At 37.6% G+C, this 14962-nt stretch overlaps 1 protein-coding gene across 6 annotated transcripts in view; it reads left to right on the forward strand.

The window, feature by feature from the left end:
- MIB1 (mindbomb E3 ubiquitin protein ligase 1) overlaps positions 1–14962 on the forward strand; it is a 79763-nt gene that overhangs the window by 835 nt on the left and 63966 nt on the right. For 4 of the 6 annotated variants that reach the window (XM_010574317.1, XM_010574318.1, XM_010574320.1 and 1 more), the window contains exons 2-4: positions 9801–9972; positions 12748–12877; positions 14690–14794. In XM_010574317.1, coding sequence (XP_010572619.1) covers positions 9801–9972; positions 12748–12877; positions 14690–14794 — 407 coding nt within the window. Of the gene's footprint in view, positions 1–2453; positions 2639–9014; positions 9110–9800; positions 9973–12747; positions 12878–14689; positions 14795–14962 lie in introns of all 6 variants that reach the window. The other 2 variants (XM_010574321.1, XM_010574322.1) reach the window with 2 other exon arrangements.

Consider the following 14962-nt stretch of genomic DNA (forward strand, 5'->3'; position numbering starts at 1 on the left):
GTTTTTTTTTTTTTCCCCCCCCCCCCCCCCCCCTTGAATTTATATTTCAGTGCTGTTTTGTAAAACGGTGACAGTCATTCTGAGTCAAGTATAGGGAGGACTGAAGAAAAAAGGTGTAGCACCTTTTTGCTAAAGATTACATCAAGTATTTGAAACGGTGTTTTGTCTTGTAATCTTCATATTGCCTATTATCTCTATTGCCAGACCTGCTGTAAAATAGTGAAGGTACTGGAAAAAAAATGCAGTCGTTCATTCTTTTAATTACTTGGCTGCTTGATATTTATGCTTTAAATTCAGTCAGTTTGGACAATGGATTTAGATCTGCACTGACATTATGCGGCAATGTTAGTGTTGCAAACACTGCAGAGAAATGTTCATTTTAGCACCTGTTTTTACAGTGAAGACTCACAAAGAAAAAGATATTGTTTAGTTTCATCAGCAACATAGCGAGGTGGTTTTGGGCCGGGCAGGATTGCCTCAATAATGAGGTGATTGGACCAATTTGTTGGGGTACTTAGATGTACTGTTTTTGTAATGTATCTTTCATTTGGAATACATTGGAGAGGAGAGAGCATATTTGAGCCAGCTCTGTGTAGTGTTACAGAAAGGAAAATTATAGCAGTGGGTAACAGACTTTTGAAGAGACAGCATCATGGAATTCATTCTAATTAATTACAAAAATGTTGCTAAGAAAAAAACCAAAACACCACACATTGCATGGTGAGCCTTTGAGATTGCTTTAATTTTTCTGTGGCTGGGTACCTTCCTCTCCCCTGGCCTCATGCTTGATTTTCTGTTGTTGTTTTGAAGGGTAGATGCTATTAAAATGAGCTGAAAATCTTTTTGAAAAGGACCTCGGAACAAGAAGTTGAGTAGTCTTTCAAGTTGTCGACCCTTGTCTTGCAGATGTTTATGCTTTGAAACTTTACCTGCATTTGATGTCCTGTAGAAACCAGTGGGACTACTTCTGCTTAAAACTGAAGTATATGCATAAATGTTGAATATGAGCCTTGAATGCTCATTATTCTAGCTCTGCTTGACATATTTGCAAGCTGACAGTATCCTGTTAATGGCATCTGGAAGCCTACACTTAATACTCAGTTTAAAAGGCCCTGGTTTTTGTTTTGGTGGTTTTTTTTCTGCTTTATTCCTTCTAATTTTCAGTTATGTTTATACTTTTGTATTAGAATTTTAATTTCTGCTTCAGGTAGGACTATGTATATTGCTGTGGGAAAAACTCAAGCATTGCTGGTTTTAGGCTTTGCAAAATGGTATTTCTCTTCCTGAGGTTTTTGGTCGACATGTGCATCATCCTCACGGAACTGCTGCGTGGAGCTACCCAGGGTTGCTTTTTGCTAGAGGGAGTTACTTTTGAGGTCATGATTCCCTGGAGATAGGAAGAGTAAAAATCTGTAAAGTAGTAGCAGCAAAAGGGCAAAGTTAGTGGAATTAGGATGCTGTCAATTTGGACTGAAATCCTGGTTTTACTACTGATTCATTTTGTATTCTTGGGCAAATCACTTCCCTTCTTCAGTTTTCCCCCTTTTGTGTCCTTTTGTTGTAATTACTTATTTTTCTCCGTGGTAGTGACTATCTATTGTTTAGAATAAGGGACTCTGACTTTGGTTGATAGTTTGATGCTATCTCTAGGGGCATTTAGATAATTTTGATATAAATAGTTACAGGAAAAGTGGGATTAGGTGACAGAATTTCTAATGGTAGTACTAATAATGATGGTGTTGAGCAAGGAAATGCTATAAACTATGGGGTGGGTTTTGGTTTGATGATACTTAGCACAGTGTTAAATCATGGCTCTTACGGTTTAAAATGAAAAAAATTTTCTCTGGTTCATAAATTTATAGTCACAACATGATTCTAAGTTTATAGCAAGAATAAATAAAAAAATACAGCAGTAGAAAGCGAAAATATATTATTTATTGCTGGGAGTTCTTTTTATTAGGTATTCAAAACCAGAGTTGATTATAAGTTCTTAAAAGTGGTGCTTGCAGCCAGAGTTGCTGCTTTGATGAGTTTGAGGCCTCTGCAGCCCAAAACAGTAGTGATGCATCAGGAATTGACTGTGTTATAGAAGTAATTCTGAAGCTTGTTCTATTAAAAAAAAACCAAACAAACCAAAAGCGAAACCTGAGTTTGATACACGTATGTGCATATATATGTATATGCATTTCCTTTGATGCCAGAATGATGCTTCATAGACTTAATGACGTACTGTTCTTGTATTTTAATGGTTGTAGGCTATTACCAGCATTGCAAGGCTATGTTAACTTTTATAAAACTTAAATAGCCTTAGTGCTAACATTTTCAGATGGTTGTCCTGTAAATCAATGTTGAGTATTTATTTTAATGAAGTATCTCTTGTAAGCTATTTGCTCCAGATGCAGTCATCTGGGTAATGAATGGTTTGTGATATGAAGTTTTGTTTTGTTTTTCAGTTATGTTTACCAAGCTAGCTGTATTAGCTGCCCATTGGTGATCATATTTACATTGGCAAGCATTTCTTTAAGCAAGACAGAGTGATTGAGAAGGATTAGTAAACTAAGAATCTGAAAAGAAATGAAATTTCAGTTAGAAGAAAGGGAACTTTAGTTATGTCCTGTGTAGCAGGCTCCTAAATGGAGTAAGTGGTGGGACGTGATACATTAGCAGTGCAGTGTGGTTGCCCAATTACTCGCAAATAAATCCTGGTCTTTCTGTAAAGTAGCCTTTTGCCAGTCCCCTTTTTGTGGTAGTGTTGTGGAAAAGAAACAGAAAGGAGTAGTTTTCTGAGTTGCTGAACAGAAGCTAAAAGTATATAAACCCAAGCTTCATATTTAGAAGGGAAGGCAGCCTTTTGCCAAAGGTAAAGGCTGTACAGTAGTATGTTTGTAGAGAGCACTACTATGTTCACATAATACTCATGATTGTTACAGAAACTTTGTGTTTGTTCTCTTTCTGAAGATTTGCTTTCTACAAAGCTTAGGCAAAAGTTTGTTTGTCATCCATTTCCTCTTCTCTATGGTTCTTTCAAAGTAACAATGTTATTTTCCTGCTTAAAATATTTACCCAATTGTGTTTGAATAAGGGGAGGTGGTGGAGGGGCTGGGGTCAGGAAATGGAACCTTGACATGGAATTATCCCACAGCTAGAGCAAGCATTTGTGCAGCATGTAAAGCTGTATGCGCTGTATTCTGCTAATACTGAAAATTTAGGTGTTATCTGTTAAAGATCTGAGTGGCTTTCTGTACTTGTATTAATAGTTTTCTGTAACCCGAAGAGTTGCATAAATCATTGTGAAGTCATACATGTCAGAACATTTTAAAAGGTAGACCACCTCAGATGATTTATCCTGTGTATTTGTTTATTTGTTCTTGCTTTTAGCGCATTAAGTGTAATTTAAGGCAAATTGTCTTAGACAAGATTTTTTTTTAGTGGCTACTTGTAAATACTTACAGAACACCACAGAAGTAAAAAAAATAAAAATAAATTAATAGCTTCATGAGCAGTGCTACTTGGGAAGCCTGTTTGTCATGTTTTTTTTTTAATAAACATGTCCTTTGTTATTCCTGCCCTTCCCCCATGTCTCCTACACAGTAATCATCTCCATCCTCATGTATCTTGTGGTACCCTTACCAGATAGGACACATGCTTTGGCAAGTCTGGCATCTCATGTATATAATAATGGGTCAGTTGGCTGCTTCCAAACAGGGTATTTAATAGATGAGTTATGTTTGTGGGAACACTGATTTGAGTTTTCACACAATTTGTTGAAATCTGGTTAATCTCTAAGAATTCTTAGTTTTCAGTTTGCCTGGAGCCTGGCCATAAAAAATTATCTCGAGGAGAAGAACAAAACATTGCTATTGCTTTTTAAATTGGGGTGTAAATGAATCAGTTTTTTAATTAGTTTATGGTATCCCTTGCCTGATGGTAGTATTGTCATTACGATATGAAAGGATTTTGGCTTATTAGAATTCTGTAGAGAATAATGAGTCCATTGGATTTTGTTGGTTCTTAGAAGTAATTGAAATCACTATTAACTTCTGTGCTTAACAGTGAGTGGTATGGATACCCCTTGTACATCTTATTTTACTGTTAAAATGTTCTTTTATTGGACAGCTGTATATTGCCACCTAATTATCTTTAGTACAAAAGAGATTCATAACAAATTCAAATAGCAATTTGAGCAGCACTGCTTCTATTTTCTTCCACAGCTTTAAGAGTGAGAATGGGTTTTAAGAACTTGTAGGCAAAGGTTGTAAAATTCATGTGTAAATGAGTGGTGACAGAGGAATGGTGGGCTCCATCATGATGGGCTCTGGGTAATCCAGAGAAGATTTGGGAATAGATGACAAAAGTAAAAATAACTGTGGCAAGGACATAAAGGTAGGGGACTAATATGAAATGCAAATAGTAAAAACATTAATGACAAGTGGAGATCAGGAATACTGGATTTTATGGTGTACTAAGGTTGGAGGGACATTAGGAAATTACAGCTATTTAAAAGTAATTAGGCGTGAAAGTACCCTTCTCATAACCTGGTTTCTTTTGTTTTTTTTTCAGTGCGGTACGGAGGGTGATACAAACCTGTTTCATTTTGAAATAGCCTGCTCCTAGGAAATTTTGAAGAATATTTAGATGTTTAGGTTTTGCCTTATCTCATTTTAGAAAGCTAAAGTGCTCTTCTGGTTCACAGCTGGCCAGCTACAGGGCTGATGTTTGAATTCTGAAGTTTTTATGGCACTTTAATGTATTCCAGTAGTTTAATTAAGGCATTCTTTCCTAATATAAACTTTGTAAAGTTTGTGTTTCTCAACTTTTCTTAAACAGTCTTCCTTTCGAAGAGTGGAAGCAGTTTATATGACAGGTTGTATTTGGGTCAGGATTTCAGTTTGGCTCCAGAGCCTACACTTGACCCAGTCTCCTGGTTGTTCCTGTGTACTGTGCTTCGATTTACACCACGGGGTGGTTTTGGAGCACACAAGCTGGTCTACTTTTTGGTGAAAGTAAATTGAAAGATATGATCTCAATGCTGATAAGCATTCAGTCCACTGGGCTGGAGCAGGGCTAGTCTGAAACATTAAAAATAATGTCTCCTTCCCTCCCCCCAAATGTGTGTAGTACCAACATCAGTACTGAATTTTGGTGAGTAGTTGGGTGATGAGTAAATGGAGACCACGGTGGTGCAGATTGTCCCCTTGTAGCCCATGGAGAGCCACAGTGGAGCAGGTATCCACACTGCAGCCTGTGGGGGACTCCATGCTGAAACAGGTGGACATACCTAGAAGGAAGCTGCAGCCCATGGAGAGCCCATGCTTGAGCAGCGTTTTCCTGAAGGCCTAGCAGCCCATGGAGAGGACCCATGCTGGGGCAGGGAAAAAGTGTGAGGAGCTATTATAGACTGACAATAACCCCCCATTCCCCATCTTCACCAAAATTTCTTCACCAAAAGGGTTGTCAGGCATTGGAATAAGCTGCTCAGGGAAGTCGTTGAGTCGCCATCCCTGCCGGTATTTAAAAGACATGTAGATGTGGAGCTTAGGGACATGGTTTAGTGGTGGACTTGGTAGTGTTAGGTTAATTGTTGGACTCAGTGATCTTAAGGGTCTTTTCCAACTGAAATTATTCTTTCTCCCCTGCGGAGAAGCAGGGAAAAAGAGGAGTTGGGAACGAAGAAGTGAAGTTGGATCTGGGAAGAAGGGGTAGTGTAGGGAGAAGGTGTTTTAGTTCTTGTCTTTCTCACCATCCTCTTTTGTTTTTAATTGGCTATAAATTTAATTTTCCCCAAGTCAAGTCTGCTTTTCCTGTGATGGTAATTGGTAAGTGATTTCAGTTTTATCTCAGCCTACAAGCTTTTTTATTTTATTTTCACTCCCTGTCCTGTTCAGGAGGGAGAGCGAGAGAGCAACTGGGTGGGCGGCTGGCAGCCAGCCAAGGTCAACCCACCACACTTGTGTGTACCTATAATATCTAGTTCAACTTTAAAAAAAAAAAAAAAATCCTTCAACGTTTTCTAAAACATACGATTAATTTAAATAGTTAATTTTATATGTATTATGAACATGAATAAGAGTTAGCTATCACATTTTGTGATCCAGTAGTAGCACCTTGTTTTACCATCTTTTTTTAGCAGATGAAGTTAAAACTCCTTCTTAGTCCACTGTCACCAGAGGCGTACAAATCTACTTCTCCCTCCAGATTTCTAGTGCAGTGGTTAAACGTTCTGTAACAGGATTACTTGCCTGCTCCTGCCCTGCAATGCTTTGTTTGTCATGCCAGCAGTGTTGTGCAGCACCACAAAGAATGGGATTTGGAAACCAATCCAGCTAAATATTTTTCCTCCTGGCTGTTTTCCAGCTGGGTATGTTTCTTGATCCAGTTTACAGCTCAGCTCTACAAAAAGCTTTTGCTGGCATAATGGAAAGAATGGAGTAGCATGGTCAGGTGAGGCATGCACTGAAGTGGGTGTTGCTGCTAGAAACATGTGTCAGGGAATGGATGAAGAAAGGCTGTATCTATCGGGGTGGTGTTTAGGGATCTATGAGATAGAGATGTGACTCCCTCCATCAGAGACTCCAAATACAGACATGCACTGTTCTCTTAAGTCCCAGCCACTATAGTCAGTAAAAAGACTTTTGTGTCAAGTATCTTTGTATATTTTTTTCTTGATTTTTCCTGAGGAAAATTTTCTGAGTTTTTCCACAGCAGCTTTTGCCTCACTGGCTAGAAATGTTTAGTTTTTAAGTTTACTGTGAGATGACCTAGTTCTGTATTGTATGACTTCTGATTATACCTCTCTTTTGCCCTCTTTTCTGCTGCTTAAACAAATTGAAGAATCCTGCAGCACCCAATTCCTTGGTCCTTTTACATCCAGAATAAATGTGATCCTTGGCAAGCTGTCTTCCCTGAAGCTCAGCAACTGTTAAAAAAAAAAAAAAAAAAAATCCAAAGATGTGTAACTTCTCTATGTGAAATACCAATTTAGCAATCAATTAAAAAAACCAAAACACCACCCCTCAACCCCAAGCACCATAAGTAGTTAGACTTTTTAAGCAAGGCAACAAAACCCTAACAGGTTATCTGAATCCTTTTAATGCACCAGCTCTTGAAGACTACCAAAAAAACCAAAAAAGTAAAATGGTTCAATACAATTCATAGCAGTAGAGGCAGCCACCATGAGATCATAGCTAAGTACTGTCTTTTTGAGTATTACAGGTAATCAACAGATACCGGACATCAAAGTCTCAGTGTACATAACAAGAAAGATAGCTTCTTGATGTTAACCCTCTGTTGATGGAGTTGTGTGTGGAGAGAAAATGTATGGGTGATTTCCAAGTTCTTGTTTTGTAGAAAAATAGCATTTTTTAGTTGGTTTTACCAGGCAGCAAATACTTTTTAAATATAGGAAGTTAGTTAAAAAGAATGATTATGGTATATGAGGTGTGTTTTCTGGCAGTTGGAGTTGGCAAATAATGTTACCGTCTGTGCCAGACCTTCAAAATTTCAGCACAGACTTTGTGGTCAAGGTATGGATGCCATGTTAGTCATGAAACATTCAGGAATTACAGTGATCATTTAGTATAATGTCAGCAGTTTCAGGGGTTTTGTTGTCACCAAAGGCTATCTTTGCCCTGAAGAGCTGCTCAGATCTCTGTGGTGCTATGTGCAGTCTTTGCTCCAAATGTGTGGCCTTTTCCAGCCTTAACTAAATATTTATTCCAATGTTCATGCATCAGGAAAATTTTTAATCGTGAGGCCAGAAATCTTCCTGAATACATGTATAATCAAGGCTGGAAGAGAGTGGACTGAGAAGTTTTCTTGGTTAGGAGAAATGAACACGGGATGATTTTGCTGGCATTCAGAGGGACCTTGACAGGCTGGAGAAATGGGCCAACAGGAATCTCATGTAATTCAACAAAGGGAAAGGCTGAGTTCTGCACCTGAGGAGGAGTAACCCCTGCACCAGTACAAGCTGAGAACAACTGGTTGGAAAGCAGTTTTGCAGGAAAGGACCTGGGGTCCCAGTGGACAACCAACTGACCAAGAGCCAGCAATGTGCCCTTTTGGCAATGAAGGGCAGTGGTAGCCTGGGCTGTGTTAGGAGTAGTGTTACTGGCAGGTTGAAGGAGGTGATCCTTCCCCTCTGCTCAGTACTGGTGAGGCCACACCTGGAGTGCTGGGTCAAGTTCTGCACTCCCCAGCGTGAGAGAGACATGCACATATTGAGTGTGTCAAGCAAAGGGCTGCAAATATGTTTTAAGGGATCTTAAGGCATCTGGTATGGGGAGAGGCTGAGGGATCTGGTGTTTAGCCTGCAGAAAAGAAGGCTCAGGGGGATCTGAAAAGTGTATATAAATACCTGATGGAGGTTGTAAAGAGGATGGAGCCAGGCTGTTGTGAGTGGTGTCAAGTGACAGGACAAGAGGCAATGGGCACAAATTGAAATACAGCAATTTCCACTTAAGCTATAGGGATGATTGAACATTGGAACAGGCTGCGTTGTGGAGTTTGTATTCTTGGCGGTGCTCCAAACCTGACTGGATATGGTCGTGGGCAGCTAGCTTTAGTTTACCCTGCTTTGAACAGTGGTGGTTGGAGTGGACAATCTCCAGAGGTTACTTCCAACCTCAGCTATTACACGATTCTGTGAAATGATCAGACAAAAAGGCATTTTCTCCTTCAGTTTTGCCTCTCCAACTGTTGGGTTTTTTTCACTGCAGGTGGCTCAGCTGTTGGACACAAGTGACTAATAGATTTATGGTGAATTTGGCAGTCGTTTCAAAAAGCATCCCTTCTGGAGGGGACAAAAACTGTTCTTTTTCCTCACTAATTTCAGAGTGATCTGGGTTTTTTGGCTGTTTTTTTTAAGGGTGAGCGAATGGGAAAATTCTGTGTTACTCCAACCTTTTAGTTAGTGCTCATTTTTATCTTGTACTACAGACTGTATGCCAGTGCGTGTCTCTTCTGTTGCTCAATTTTTTCTAAATGGCAGCAGAATTTCATTTTTTTTTTAAAAGAAACTTGTGGCTGTTCCCTGTATTCAGAATGCATAGATGGAAACTGCCTGTAACTGATCACTTTCACTCTGCTGTAGCTTGGCAAAGCTGTAGGAGTAAGTAGTCTTGAGAACTCAGTTTTTGTGGAAGGCTGGGCAAAGCACATGCTGGTGGGTTACATCCGGTCTGTCTTTGGCACATTCTTTTCGAAAAAAACCAACATGTAAAGCAGTAAAACGCTTCAAAAATGGTAACAGATTTTCATGAAGCTAATGGCATCTATCCAAGAAAGCTTAATTTTTTTCCTATATAAAAAAGAATAGAAATAAGCACTTATATTTTCCACTGTAGAAAATATGTTAAGTCAAACCAATGATTTTCAAACTGTCACTCACAGTTGAACACAGTAGCCTTTGTGGTATGTGTTGATAGTCTTAATCCAGAGATAAAATTCCAGATTGCTGGTATATTTTGATGTATGCATTTCTGACCCTTTAACTTGTAGTTAAAGGATTTCTCATTTTCTTTCTCTGATTTGTGTAGATGGAAAAAAACAAACGTTGCTTTCTCAGCTTTTTGAGCTGAGAAAAGATAGAACATTTCAGGAACAGACTGACAACTGGAGATATGAGGCGAAGTCCATTATTTCCCCCCCCCAGTCATATAGGCTGGTAGGGTATCAACAGCAGCCTTTCTTTATTGTTACCTTTTTAGTATATGGTTTCAAATTATAATGGTGTGCAACAGAAATCTGTGTAGTGATGTAGCAAAGTTGTTAGTCTTTTTTTTTTCTTTTTCTCCCCACAGGTATCAAGCATGATGGGACTATGTGTGATACTTGTCGGCAGCAACCCATCATTGGCATCCGATGGAAATGTGCTGAATGCACAAATTATGACTTGTGCACAGTTTGCTATCATGGGGACAAACATCACTTGAGGCATCGTTTTTACAGAATTACCACACCAGGAAGTGAAAGGTAAAATGTAATTTTTTTCCCCACAAAATTAAATAGGAACAGTTAATTGTGGTTAAGTTTTAAACTGCAGATTTGGTTACTGAAACTTGAATTTGGTAAGATAGTGGCTTGAGGTGTAGATTCTATTACTGATTCTGCCTCTTTGTGAGGGAGGGTAGCTAGGACATATTGCTGGACCTTGGAATACATGAAAATTCTAGAAAGAATGGAGTAGAGAAAAAAGTTAGGATATGATTATTCAATTTCTTTTAATGTCATTGCAGTCTTCCTAGTTCTTGTGTTATCATATAGCAGCTTTAAAAGAAAGGCAATTATCTTTACACAGTGTATAATCACAAAATGTTTTGTCAATGAATTCCTGAATGTGAAAGTTTAATTAGGTTCAAAAATGGTGTAGACAGATTGAGGGAAAATACCCTCCTTGTGGGCTATGAAGACCAGAATGACCTGGAGACAAAAACTTTCACTTGAACTGCTTAACCTGCTTACCACAGAAAGCAGAGAAAAGATGCTGTGAAGGGTTGTTCCACCCTTGCCTTGGTTTTCATGTTCTTTTCTTAAGCATCTGTTATTGTCTCCCAGCGAAGACCTCTGAACAAAATTGGCATTTAGTGTGTTCTTGCATAGCTGTTCTTGTCTTTAAATAACTGTCTAAATCCAAAGCCCTTCACCGTCATGATTTATCTACTAGTTAAGTGAGAACAGTGGTATTTGCCTGTTACTAAATACTCTGAGAGCTACAGTAAAGCGTTGTGTAAAGGCCACATGCTGTGGTATCACCTCTGTGATTTCTCCAGAATGTTCTTTCATCAAATCAAAAATTGGAAGCTTTTTTTGTTAGATATGATACTCCGTTAAATGCAACGTGTGTAAGACAACATTTATTTCCTCCTCTTGGAGAAGTAAGGTTTACAAATGCGTTGTAATTCAGTGATGTGCTCTCATCAGTGCTTTTACAGTTAGGGGAAGTGGTTGGAGCACACAAACCAAGTTCTCGTATTGTCTTGTAGGGACTGGGTTTATTTTCTCAAATGTTTGCCTTGAAGTTTAGCTATGGCTCAAATGCTCAGATCAGTGGCTTAATCAAAAAGTAACTTCTGTTTTCTTGAGATTCATGCCAGCAGATCTAGGTACCAAATAGATATCATGAGCTTAGTGTAATGTGTAATGCAGAACAAGATTTACAAGTTGGATGCAAGAGTAGAAAGTGCTGGCTTAGTGTAATTAATAGAGAATAGCTAACAAAATACAAATCTGTTTTTCTATTTATTTCTTTTTAAAAAATCTCATTGCTTCTGAGAATGCTTGCCAGACTTTTTTTCTTCTATATTTTTTTTTAGCTGAAGTTTCCTTTGTAGTTTCAAGTGGTCTGTTATGGTGTATAAAGCATAAGTCTTATTTTTGGAGATAGATTGTACACAATGTATAGAATTGCAGGAACTGTCTTGCATCTTGTCACTTTCTCCCTATCTTTGTTTACTCCCATTGAGCTCTGTTTTGCAACTCTTATCTAGAAGGCAGCTTCGTGTGCCAAGGAACTGTTTCTATTGGGTCAAGCTTAGCTGAGAAAAATTGATTAAAGTTAACTGTTTGAGGGAGGAGAAAAAGGCAAACCAGTGGTATTGAATTTGAGGGATATCTCATAGGAAAAATAGCAAGAAGCATCTAAGAACGTTTGGATGAAGGAAAGCATAAGGTCTACCTATCTTATTCTTGAGTCTGGGATGTCATATGGGCAGCATACCAAAGTAATGTATGCTGGTTTTGTCTCAGTTTTGTAGGTGTTGAGAACTTTCTAAAATGCTGCTATAAACAACATATCTTTGTGTTTTATATCACTCTTTTATATTAATTGGATAAAAATGGCTAATTATGTTCATGTGCTCTTTGCATTGATTCTAACAGTTTAACTTTTTCCTTGTCTGCCATCTGCTGGATGTTAAAAGTTTAGCAGGAGGGTGATACACTTCCTCAAGAGGTCAGGAAACATTCAGAATTTCAGCTGAAAAATACTTTTGTCTGGTAACATTTTCCTGGCATGAAGTAAGAAACCTGGTTGCATGCAAACTAGTGGCTTTTGAGATGACTAAAAAGGCAGGAAAATGTTTTTCTCTTTGTTTCTATTTGTAAGTTAAATACTTGTGAACTGTTCTGTTTGGGCTTATCTACTTTAGTTCTGTTGAAGTCGGAGGGAAAGAAGAGGTTTGCTTTAGAAAAATAACATATTATGACTGAAAAAATGGATGCTGATATATTGACTTAAATTTGCCAAGATATGCTATAAGAAGTATGTAGAAAATAAACAGACGTGGAGGGGAAAGAGATGTAGCTCTTACTTAATAGCATAATTCTGAATAAAAATGGCAGGGCAATTGCAGGGCAATAATATTGGCCTAGGGTGCATCTAAGAGAAACAGAAATGTGTTGCTTATATGACTCTCTCTGTTTCTTTAATGATTTCAATAATAGTACAGATCTATATGTAAGTGGTTACAAGATTATTGCTGGTAGTAGGAACTTTGGAGAAGAATTATCATTAGAATTAAACACTAATTATGAACATACAATAAAGCAGACTTAGGAAGATCATGGTTTTTTATCTTGTGGGCTGCTGTTCAAGTTGAGAATTGAATGGATGCGATTCATGGACTGAAATCTGTGTTTGTGGGGTTATTTTTGTTTCAAGATGCTATCCTTCCTTCCCATCCCCAAAGATTAATTTTGGACTTTCTTTATTATCTTGACATTTGTGGGTTCTTCTCTTAATAACTTCAGGGTATTGTTGGAGTCTCGCCGTAAATCAAAGAAAATTACAGCAAGAGGAATCTTTGCAGGTGCCAGGGTGGTGCGAGGAGTTGACTGGCAATGGGAAGATCAGGATGGTGGCAACGGGCGTAGAGGAAAGGTAAAAATAAAACTGGTTTAAATAAGAAGATGCATTTCTGCGTGCTCATGTAATGGCCTCATTGGCCTTTCTAATTTTAGTGTAAAGATATCATCATAAAAGTTACTATTTTAATTTGCTGGATGTTTTTTAATCTTATTCTGTAATGCTCAACCATTTAGAAGGAGGAAGGGATGTATACTGTGACCAGTTCTTTTAAATGTAAATTTGCATTTTTACAATACCAGCAAAAATTTCTAAAACTACTGAATTTTTGTCTTGGTTGTTTTGTTTAAGGCTGGCTTGTAACGGCATTGAGATCTTGGGCATATTTTGACATTACTAGAGAGCTGATATAAAAACAGAGCTCTCAAGAATAGCCCTTTCTGGTCATCACTGTATTCTGTAGTCTTATTGCTTGTGGGTCAGCACATTTGTGTATCTCTTGCTCTTGGTTTTCAGTGCTTGCATTCTGGATTTTTGTTTTTCACCTAATAATTTCAGGGACTTCTCCAGTTTAAAATAAAAAATTTTGCAAGTGTGGGATGTGGATATTATATTGCTGGCTTGGGACATTATATGAGTGTTTTTGATATAGTTGTATTAAAAAACTATTTGGATTTATTGAAAATTGCATGGAATGATATGTTGCTATCATAACCTTTGCAAATTTTTCCATTTGCAACTTACATTTACCTTCAGAACTAACAAAGGTTTGTTATAAGTATGAACATACAACAGGGAATGTGAAATATACTATGACTTCTATCACCAAATATGAGATGTTCTAGAAGGAGAATTGCATGCCCTTCTATCTTGGTGAACTGGTGTTTTTTTGTTGCATTTATTTTTAGCACACTTAAGCAGCATTTAAAAGAAAGCGAAAACTTCCTGAATAAGATATTTAGCCTATTTTATATCCTAGACATTTATGGAAGCTTTAGGACTTTGGGGGATTTCATTTTGGATTTTATTGAGAGGAAATAATGAATTAAATCTCTTAAAGCAAGGGATATTCAGAAGCAGCTTTTTTCCTCTTGATTATTTACCCCTTGCTGTGAATTTGGCAAGATATTTTGAAATCTCTGAAAGTTTGCAAAATAAGAGTCTTATCCTGCATTGTCTGTTTTATGTACTAAACTTGAATTAGTGGGATTATTTGCAAGCTGAAAATATGTATAGATGAATATAAATGCTCTCAATGAGGAAAAGCAGATGGTACATAGCAGAAACAGCTTTTATATAAATACAAATAAAAATTAAGATAAATTCTGGAAATTGATTTTTTTTTTTTAATAATGGAAGTGTTTTCAGAATGTGGTGCATAGCCTCATGATTTCAGAAATGTCAGAGAAGGTCCTTTTCACTTCTTTTGTACTGTTGTTAAACAGATTGGCTCTGGAAATAAAACTTTGTCTCCTAACGTAGTGCACTGCCACCAGGCCAATGCAAGTTAAACCAGACAAATTGAAGCAATTAAAATAGTTTTCATCCTGTTTTTTCTTAGTTAAATGCTGCTTCTAGTAAGAACATGTCAAAGTATCATAAATAAAGTTTTACAGTTCAGATTTTGTTCTCTACTTACATAGTTAGATCACCTACCAGATATACAAAAGAAAAATAGGCCTACAAAGTATATATTCAGGCTGCCATCTTAAGACACCTAGAGAACACTTGTGTCATACAGAAAACAACTTCAGAATAAATTTTATTAAATGCAGTAAAACTGCTGTATCCTGAATTATTCGAAAGCAATGAATGAGGGTTTAATTTCAAATTGTGCTTCTAAGTCTTTGTTCTAGAAACAATTTTCTTATTTTTAAAAATGAATAGGTAACTGAAATCCAAGATTGGAGTGCATCGAGTCCACATAGTGCAGCATATGTTCTTTGGGACAATGGTGCTAAAAACCTTTACAGAGTTGGCTTTGAGGGCATGGTAAGTATAAAAGAACACAAAGGGTAAAATGCATGGTGGGGGAAGGGTAGTCAGAATAACTTGTTGTGCTTTATTATTCTGCTTTTGGAATATCCTTTGTCAGTTTGCATGCTGTTAGTCAGGTCATTGTGAATACAGCTGTATGGATCATGCATATGTATTAGGAAG

This window comes from Haliaeetus leucocephalus, unplaced genomic scaffold (genome assembly GCF_000737465.1).
Source record: "Haliaeetus leucocephalus isolate CR32 unplaced genomic scaffold, Haliaeetus_leucocephalus-4.0 Scaffold428, whole genome shotgun sequence".
Classification (NCBI taxonomy): Eukaryota; Metazoa; Chordata; class Aves; order Accipitriformes; family Accipitridae; genus Haliaeetus; species Haliaeetus leucocephalus.